We start from the raw sequence: 10,113 nt of genomic DNA, 5'->3' as shown, positions 1-10,113 counted from the left end.
AATTCTACCTTACAAATCTGGCTAGACCAGAGGATGTACACTGGTACAGATAGGAACTGGAAACACAGGGAATCCAGGACGTATGATCCCTTCAGAACCAGTGGTGAGAGTGGCGATAGGAGGGTGGAAGGTGGATGGGGTGGAAAGGGGGAACTGATCACAAGGATCTACATCTAACTCCCCTGGGGGACAGACAACAGAAAAGTGGGTGAAGGGAAACGTTGGACAGTTTAAGATATGACAAAATAATAATTTATAAATTATCAAGGGGTCATGATGGAGCGGGGGGCGGGGGGAAATTAGGAGCTGATGCCAGGGGCTTACATGGGAGCAAATGTTTTGAGAATGATGAGAGTAACGAATGTACAAATGTGCTTTATACAATTGCTGGATGTATGGATTGTGGTAAGAGTTGTATGAGTCCCCAATAAAATAATTTTTTAAAAAAGAAAAAAAATTGCCTTGGTATCAATAAAACAACAAACATAAACCACAGTATCCTATTTTTCACCTATATAAATATGCGTGGACATACTAATAAAACTAAAAATACAAAGAAAATTTTATAAAAATAGTTTTAACCAAAAAAGGTCTATAAACTATAAAAAAGTAGAACTAACAATGTTAAAGATTTTAGGTTATCTAGTCATAGACTTAAAGTATGTTGCATATGATTGAAGAATTCAGCTTAGAAATGCAAATATTCAAATTATTACCAACACAGTGCTACTTTTTAAGAGCAGAGTAGAACTGCCCCCTAAGTTTTCCCGGCCATAAATCTTTATAGAAGCTGTCCATCTTAATCCATTTTGATCTGCTGACCTTTTAGGTGAGCAGTGAAGCACTTTAACCACTGTGCCACCAGAAAAACTATAATGAAGATAGGCAGAGGGAACGCACTAAATTATGCTTAAATTAATGCTTTATATTACCTTTTTTCTCTCCTTTTCTAGTGCTCGCCACTGTTCATAGCATTCTTCTAGACGAATATGAAGTTCACTAGCTGGTCCACTACGGGTTTTAATTGGTCTTTGAAATCCAAAAGTTGGCACGAAACCAGAAAAGGAATTATCACCATACATCATATCATTGAAGTAAGGGTATAAATGGCTTAAGTCATCATAAGAAAACAAATCATAAGAATCCAACAGTGGAACAACAGTATGGCCAAATGGGTGGGCAGATCTTAGGGGAAACCCATTTGAACCAAGTTGTTGAAAACTCTGATTATGTCTTAAATCTCCCATAATATAATTATTAGAAAAGAATGACGCCTGTGTGCGATTCACACGGCTATTCATATTGCTGTCTCCACTTCCCTGTCTGTGGCTATTAAAATGACCCTGTGACTCCAACAGATCTTGATACGTATTTTGAGATAACCCATCTAAATGCTTTGGACCGTCCTCAGGATCATAATGTCCACTCTGGGGCTTAGCTTGAAAATTATGCTTGTTCACATTTTCAATGATCCCATATTGCTGAGCTGAATAATTATCACAAAATCCATTTGCCTGCTTTATTTTTTTATCATTAACTGATTCAAAGAGATTTTCTTCTCCAGTCTTTGTCAGTCCTTCCAAGTGACTGGCAGGTTGAATTCTTTCGGCACCATTGTAACTGAAATCAAAATTAGAAAATGCTGAAGGGTTTTCTTGGCAATACTTTTGAAATAAATTTGGGGTTAAATTTGTAGTTGATAGTTGAGGGAAATCTGAATGGCTAGAACCTTTTGAAGCAGCACTTAAGTGACTATTTAATTTCATCAAGTTACCTTGATTTCTATAAGGAATAGGAGTGTTAGTTTTTGTTTGAATATTCATCCAAGTTGGTCTGTTTAAGTTGATACCTCCTGAAGATGTTGCTGAGTTTGATAACAAATTCACTGATTTAAAATACTCAGAATTTGGAGGATCCGGTTTAGCAAACTGCTGCTTTTCTGTGACATTTGCAAAATCATTATTAGCTGGACACGCTGTATGAGGTTTCAGTCCATATTCTGATTTCATGCTAAAATCAGCAGTGAATGCTGCTTCCTTTGCAAATTGCTTTTCTGTCAGATGTGGTGTTGTCTTGGAAAATGTGTAATTCTGCTGATCAGGCATTGTCTCTTCCATTTTTTTGGGATTTGCTGGTTTAACCTGAAATAACTTTGTGTAGGTGTCTGCTTCTACTGTTGGTGTTTCAGATGCACCATTGGCTAATTTTTTATTGTCTTGGACATTAAAACTGGAACATTTACTAAGCTTAGCCTTATTAGGATGAGCATATTCTGAGTATCTACAGTAATCTGCATTTTCATTGTACCTATTAAATTGAGAAAGAAACATCTCTGCCCTTTTTTGCTGTAATGGTGCCTCAAAACCTTTGGCACATATTTTTTCTCTTCCATAAGGGTAAGTATCAACTCCTGATTCTTTCATCATGTCAGACAGACCTGTCTGTGGTGTAAAACAGTTTCTGACAAATGGATATTCTTGGAAAGTTGTTTTTGTTGGATCACTTGCCTGAACAGTGTAACAGTTAGAAGGGTCACTTCGTGAGGGGTACATCCATTGTTCTTCAAGGTCTAAGCCAGCAAGTCCATGATAGACTTCATCTATTTTTTGTTGTGCTGTGAGATTGCTATTATGCAGGTACTGCTTGTCCACTGCTGATACAGGTTCGCCACCATAAAAGGCTTGCTGAGAGATGGTTGTATCCATTGGCCTTTTGGTTTCTGTTAAGAGGTCATGGTGATCTGGAAATCTGTTTGTGTTCATTGGCCACACGGACTTTAAATTGGAGGAGCAGGTCCTAGAACAAGTAAATATATCCAATTACAACTTAAGCTTTAAAGACGATTTCCTCAGTAGAGAAGGCAAGGAAAGCTTTCAAAGACACTGATCTGCCTTACCTCATTATTCTCTAATTCTTTCCAATTTTGTCTTATAAGTCATAATTAACTCCAAATAATTGCTATCACTTGAAATGTTTTATAGGCTATATAAATATGTATTTTAACCTAATATCCCTTCATTGTACTTTCCCCAAGAGATGTTAACTAAAGTTTAAAACTGGTGATTGCATAGTCTTAAACGAATTGTTTTACCTATGGGATGCAGAGAACAAAATAAGTTTTTCTCTGATATGGTAATGATATGAGAGTGTGGGTCAACCACATTATTTTTTTAATGAAAAAATGTGTTCTGCGTAACCTATTTTTGAAATTAAAATATTTTAATTGGTTACATGTGTGTTACATATTTCTCTATTTATGAAATAGGGCATTTGGGTAGTATGGTTTCCACACCCAAATAAAACAATTAAAGCATATTTTAAAACTTTTACCACATGAATAAAATCCATATGTATTTCTGCATAGCTGTAATGATCATTTTATTCTTTGGGATCTATGCATAAAAGCTCTTTGGAATTTACACTCTTTAAGCCAAACTTTAGCTCATGAACTCAAGGGAAATAACTATGAATTAAGCAAGAATAATTTTCCAAATGAAAACTCTTAATAGTGATTAAAGTCTTAGGCTGAAACTTTTAATTATCTGGAAAGTACTTCAACAAAATCAGGCCCTTAAAAGCAAATATATGAACTAAGATGTCAATTGCCAGATGATCCTCTATTAAGTAAAAATAAAAGCTAATAAATAATAGAGAGAAAAGACAAATGGATGGTTGCCAAGGGGTAGGGTAGGGAAGAGTAGGGAATATGCTTAATGGGTATGGGGTTTCCTTTGGGGGTAATGAAAATGGTTTGGAACTAGATGGAAGTGATGGCTCCACAACATTGTGACTGTATTAAATGCCACTGAACTCTACTTTGAAATAGATATGTGAATTTCATTAAAAGTTAATACAAAAAAAAAGTTAATACATAGGGTAATGTAGTATTTGTGTATTTAAAACCTTACTACATACAATAAAGTTTATGTAATATACTAACCCCTCAGCAAAATATGGCTGTGACTTATCTTGTTCTTCCAAAATATTAGACACAAGTCCATATAAGTCTGTTTCACTGCCATAGTCATTTCTTTCAGTTTGAATCCTAAAAATAAATAAACACCAACTATAAATTATTTTACTTATACCAAAATAGATCGATTTCCATTTCCGGACTCTTTCCACCATATTTGGATTGAATCTACACCACCATTTGAAATAAAGAGATCTGAACCCAAGAATATGTTCGACTGTCATGCTGTCTATCTTACACAGATTTCTTTTTCATTTCAGATACATATTCTAGTTCAGAGTGAATGCCTACCTCTTACTTCTCCACAAGTGCTATTCAGTTTAAGTGACCAAAATGTAACTATCTAACCTAGGACTGTTGCAGACACAGTTGGTACCATGGCTGTTCCTGAAAACATGTCTGCTTCTATTATATATCATTCCATCAACTCCTGCTCAATTTTTTAATTTGTGATTTGAAAAACCATATAAACCTGCTTTTCTAGTTTTGTGACCCTTTACACTACATATTGGACAAAAAGGTGAAATGTTACGTGGTCATTTATGTACCGTGGAGATACTGCAGTTCCTTAAATACGAGTATAACAGATTTGGGGAATGAACCATAAATTCTTATCAAATGAGTGGCTGGAGCTCCATGAATCCAAAATCCTGTCTAATGACTGGAACTGTCTAAATAATACAAAATGTAAAAATGACAGAAGGAGACAAAAAGTAACTGGTATCTTTTTACCTCCTCTAGTTTCTAGGTCATTTCTATCCAGAAGTAATATTGTTTTAAATTGCCCTTTCTTGCTTTTTCATATCTTATTTTCCAGTATTTGACAGCATTTATTTAAAAAACCTTATATTTGCATATTGTATAACACTCAGGCATTAGTAATCATTCCGTTGTTATCTGTTGAATGAATGATTATTGGCCATATGAAGAAATTTGTATTTTGCAAGGATACATGACTTGCCAAATATTTGCTGAACAAATTGTCTACCTACAAGTCTGATGCTTTTTATACTACAATATTATTTAAGAAATATTTAGATATGAACTAAGTCCACATGGAAGAAGCACACCATTACCAGTCATTGAAGATTGTAGTCCATATAATCTGAAGTCAAAGGAGCCTAAAGTGTGAGAATCCAGTGTGCAGAAAGTGATAGATGGCAGTGGGAGCCCAAGATTCATTTGGAACTATATAGGAAATGAGCCTCCAGAGAACTCCCCTTATCTAAAATTCAGGGGTGGGAGGAAAGTGGACACTAAACAGAGTGTTTGAGAGAGATGAGTATAAAAGATCAAAGGTATAAATCTGACTTAAATAGTTAAAACTTTTTGAGTAGATTCCCTCCCCCACACCCTATAATGCAGGCTGGATTAATCTGGTTTCCAAAATTTTCTATATTTTTGGTATTTATTGTTTGGTTTGGTTTTTGCTTGTTCATATTAGGGTATATCTCAGAGGTTATATCATTGGAGGCCACCCTCTTGAAGTTGTGTTATGTTTTTCCATGTTTCAGTATATGAAATCCAGGATTGATGAATCTATAGGGACAACAGGTAGAATAAGGGTTTCAAGGGGGAGGTAGGTACAGTGGTAGTGTCTGGAAACTGACTGTGGTTGCAATTGTATAATTCTACTTGACAGAATTGAACTACGGAATGATATATGTATTAAATTCCAATTAATAAATGCAACTTGCCTCTAATTCCTAAATGTTTCCTCCCCACTCCCACTACCATGACTCGAATTCAACCTTGAAAGTCTGACTAGACCAGAGGATGTACGTACACTGGTACAGATAGGAATTGAAAATACAGGGAATCCAGGGAGGATGAGCCCTGCAGGACCAGTGGTGTGAGTGGCGAAACGGAGGGTAAAGGGAGAGTGGGTAGGAAAGAGGGAACTGATTACAAGGAACTATATGTGACCTCCTCCCTGGGGGACGGACAACAGAAAAGTGGGTGAAGGGAGACATCGGACAGGGCAAGATACGACAAAATACCAATTTATAAACTATCAAGGGCTCATGAAGGAGGGGGAGCGGGGAGGGAGGGGGAAAATGAGGATGTAATGTCGGGGGTTTAAGTGGAGAGAAAATGTTTTGAGAATGATGTACAAATGCGCTTTACACAATTGATGTGTGTATGGATTGTGATAACAGTTGTATGAACCCCTAATAAAATGTTTTTTAAAAATCCCAATTAATAATAAAATTTTTAAAAAGACATATCTAATAGCCGCCCCTCAGGATAGATGGGGCTTTCTATGTCCCATAAAGTGTTACCAAAAAAGCATTAGTCTCAGAAACTCACAGGGGCAGTTCTACCCTATGCTACAGGGTTGGTATGAGTCCGACTCAGGCTCGATGATAGGAGTTTTGATATAACCATCCGAATAAACTCACTTGAGAATTTATCAGGATTCTTAACATTTTTAGTAAGATTCAACTAATAACACTATTCCCTGGTTAAACTAAAGACATACCAGTTTACATCAACTTTTCCCTGCTAAATAATTAAAAATAGATGACACTCCTTTAAGTTTCTCTTTACAATAGGTTTCCATATCATTTGAAGCCCTCATTCATTATACTTGCCTGACATCAGTATTATGACTATAAGATCTGTGAAGGCAGGGATACTTGCTGTGTTAACTCTAGTACCCTCCAGTAGGAGGGCATCTGATATAGAGCTGAGGTTAGTTTCCTATTTGTTGTATACTTGGTGAAGGAAAAAAAATATTGAAAATTTGGGATTGGGTGAAAAAACATCTAAATATTATAACATTTAGTTATCATTAGGAAGAGGAACTTAACATTTGTTCACTAAAAGTTCCCTCTAATTAAAAAGTACTAAATTTATACACACACACAAATAACTGCATAGTTTAGGCTTCCCTAAAAGTTTGATAAAGGTCAAGTTGTGTCCACATCTTAAAATGCAAACATAAGCTCTAATGCTCCTGGGTTCCTATGTAATGAAACTTAAAAATATCTTATTTTGCTTGAGAAGTCTAATTTATTAATTTACCTGTTCTTGACATTGATCTGAGAATTAGAAGGTCTAATATCATCTCCATAAGCAGACCATGGTGCATAGAAAAGTGAAGAATCTGCAGAACTTGAATATTCTGTTGCTGAAGACAGTGGGGTGTAGGTCTGCCTTGGGTCTACACTGTCTTCACTCTAAAAATTTAAAGAAATGCTTGCATATCAGACACATTAAAACTTCATTTATTATAAAAATAATAAATATTACATATAGGAAATAAGGAAAGGGAGGAAATAACACAGTAGTTAAGGATTTTGAGACTTATCTTCAAATCTAGATTTCACTGCATTAGCTTTCTCTGTACCCGTGGTTGAGACAACTCTTCTATAGAATCAGATAGTACATACTTTAGGCTTTGCAGGTCATTAAAATCTCTTCAATTCTTTCATTTTAGCACCAAAGCAACCACAAGGCATAAATGGGTATGGCTGTGTTCCAACAAAACTTTACCACAAAAATACAACACCCAATTTGTGGAGGGCTATGGGGGGATGGTGAGAGCCCAAAACCCAAGTGCAGAGTGTCTGGTCAGACTGAGCCACTGGCAGATCCACTCTGGCCGAGACCATTGTCATCTTGATTATGCTGGATCGAACTGGACACTTGGTCAGTTGACCACCCTATAGATGTGACCTGAATTTTTCTGGGTCCATGACAGAAATTTCCTCCTTGGCTTTTTTAATGTTGTTGAGGGTCTTTTCCTTCTTATGCATTATTTGTATTTTTGTCTGTACACTATTATGTTTTTATCCCTAACACCTTAGTGCAATTTTGTTTTCTGTTGGGTCTCCCAGCTGTGAAGTACAGGAGGAGTGGAGCCATAATGCTAATAACAGGTACACGGGAATATAAAAAATACTAATGATAATAACAGGTACATAGAAATATAGAAAATACAAGAGTGGGTGGAATGAGATAGGTAGGGGAAGGGGATTTCAGGAGTAACTAATGAATATAGAAGGGGGAAGAGCATACTAGAATCATCTTAAAGGCGATTTGACCATGGGAGAGGGGGAATGTTCTAAAATTGATGTAGGGGTGATAGTACAATTCTCTGTGATATGATTGAATGATTGAACTATTGAATTTCATAATATGTAAATTACATGCAAATAAAACTGCTGGGGGAAAAAAGGAAAAAGTAAATAAAAATCTCACTCATGAAAGATTCATTTAAAAAAAAAACCGCAAAACTTTACAAAAATAGACATCAGGAAGATTTGGTCCCTGAGCCATGATGCTGGTTGTTGACCCCTGGTTTAATATACCTACTGAAGTTTTAATTTTTTTGAGATTAGCATTATGCAATGAATATTATTTAAAAGAGCATTAACATAACAAACAATATACTAAACTCAAGTCTTAATGCTCTAAGGAAGAAAAAAATTAGTGAACATTTACATAGCATTTTATAATTTTCAGAGAAATTCCATATACGATACTGCATCTAGTCAACCTTAAGGTATAAGGATAATCACTATTTTTAAAACTAGAAACTGAGGTCACAAGTTAGTGAAATAGTAAATACAAAACGAAAACCATTCCAGGACCTTCTTACTTCTAGTCTAGGTCCTTTCTTACACAGCTTTAATTTTTAGCCTATTTTCTATTTCTATGAGTGATTGTAAAAATGAGATAAAATGTTGTTTTTCCAGAAATTTTAGATATCACTATAAGCTATAAGAAAATTACAATAACATTTTACCTCTCTTTATGTGCTAATGCTTCTGTACTGGTTTTTGAGTAAACAAAATGTTGAATTTGAATAAATTTTTTGAAAGCCTTCCTCTTTCAAAGGGGTGGAAGTGTAATACTAAAAATAAAGTACTTTATTTTTTTAAATAACGTATTTTAAAAAGAATGAATTGGAAAGTGGTTGTGACAGCAATTATACAATTCTACTTGACATGATTGAAATATGCAATGTGTTACATATAGTAAATCCCAACTAATAAAAAAGATCGAATTTAACAAAAGATCAGTTCAAACTAAATTCGAATTTATTCTAGAAATTCCAAGAAGCCTGAAGTCAACTGAAATTAAATCTAAGTAAATTTTAATCGAGATGTAAATTTGCAGAGCAGTAGAACAGTCGTCTTAGGAATTGAAAGACCTAGGTTCCAGTGGGACTACGCCAACTGAGTCTCAAGTTTCTCAGCACAGTGCGCATAATATACAAAATCAAATAATTTAAAGACATTGTTATAATTCAAATTATAGCATTATTGATGATGGAAGAGATAATTCAAATGAAAATTAAATTATCCTGTAACTACACATGGGGTGCCACAGTGGTTACATGGTGGCTGGTGGCAGCAAGTCAGCAGTTTGAAACCAGCAGCTTCCGGCACCTCCCCCCACCCCCGAGAAAGATGAGGCTTTCTGTTGTAAAGATTTAGTCTTGGGTAGCCACAGTTCTACTCGGTCCAACATGTCGGGTCACTGTGAGTTAGAATTAACTAAGGCAACGAGGCTTTCTGTTGTTTTGTTTTTGTAGAAACTTAACGTAAGATGATTAATAAAAATATGATTTTTAAGTGAGGTAAGACATAGCCTGCTTTGATTAGATGCTTTTTGACACTGTTAAAAGCCAGAGAATAAAGGCGTAAAATATTTCACCTTTAAATGACCAGAAAATGTGTTTACACTGACATGCACTAACTATTTGAGGGGAAAACGTATTTTATGGTCTTAATGAACAGAGAAGCGTTTCTTTGCATGGCTGGCCTCCTGTCAGGCCGAGAGCACGACTAGGAAATCTTATTCCCGAAATTAATTTCAAAACCAAGATGTATCCGGCCAACTCTGCATTTCTGGTCCCCACCACGGACAAGCTAAAGAGCCCCGTGCCCGGCTGGGTCCCGGGCCGGGGCCTGCGGAGGGAAGGTGGAGGTCGCCACGGGACCTGCGCTTTGTAGCAGTCGTAGAAGGAGGGCGAGCCGCTCAGCATCACGCTGTTGAACACGTCCGTTAGCCTGCCGCCGCCGCCGTCGGCGCCCGGGTTCCAGCCGCGGTTCGCCGCTCCTCCGCGGAACGCCACCTTGGGCTGCACAGGGAGGCGAGCGAGAAGGTCAGCCGCAGCCGCAGGCCAC

The 10,113-nt window shown here is 36.5% G+C and overlaps 1 protein-coding gene across 1 annotated transcript in view; it reads right to left on the bottom strand.

Moving 5' to 3' along the window:
• MEIOC (meiosis specific with coiled-coil domain) overlaps positions 1-10,113 on the bottom strand; it is a 19,562-nt gene that overhangs the window by 8,273 nt on the left and 1,176 nt on the right. Inside the window, exons 2-4 of the mRNA XM_045299465.1 lie at positions 9,931-10,067; positions 3,941-4,045; positions 933-2,796 (exon numbers count right to left, since the gene is read on the bottom strand). Coding sequence (XP_045155400.1) covers positions 933-2,796; positions 3,941-4,045; positions 9,931-10,067 — 2,106 coding nt within the window. The remainder of the gene's footprint in view (positions 1-932; positions 2,797-3,940; positions 4,046-9,930; positions 10,068-10,113) is intronic.

The sequence above is a fragment of the Echinops telfairi genome, unplaced genomic scaffold, assembly GCF_000313985.2.
Source record: "Echinops telfairi isolate 266 unplaced genomic scaffold, ASM31398v2 ScPeMD7_7458;HRSCAF=8496, whole genome shotgun sequence".
Lineage (NCBI taxonomy): Eukaryota > Metazoa > Chordata > Mammalia > Afrosoricida > Tenrecidae > Echinops > Echinops telfairi.
The sequence above is the reverse complement of the archived record's forward strand: the minus strand, read 5'-3'. Positions and strand labels throughout refer to the sequence as shown.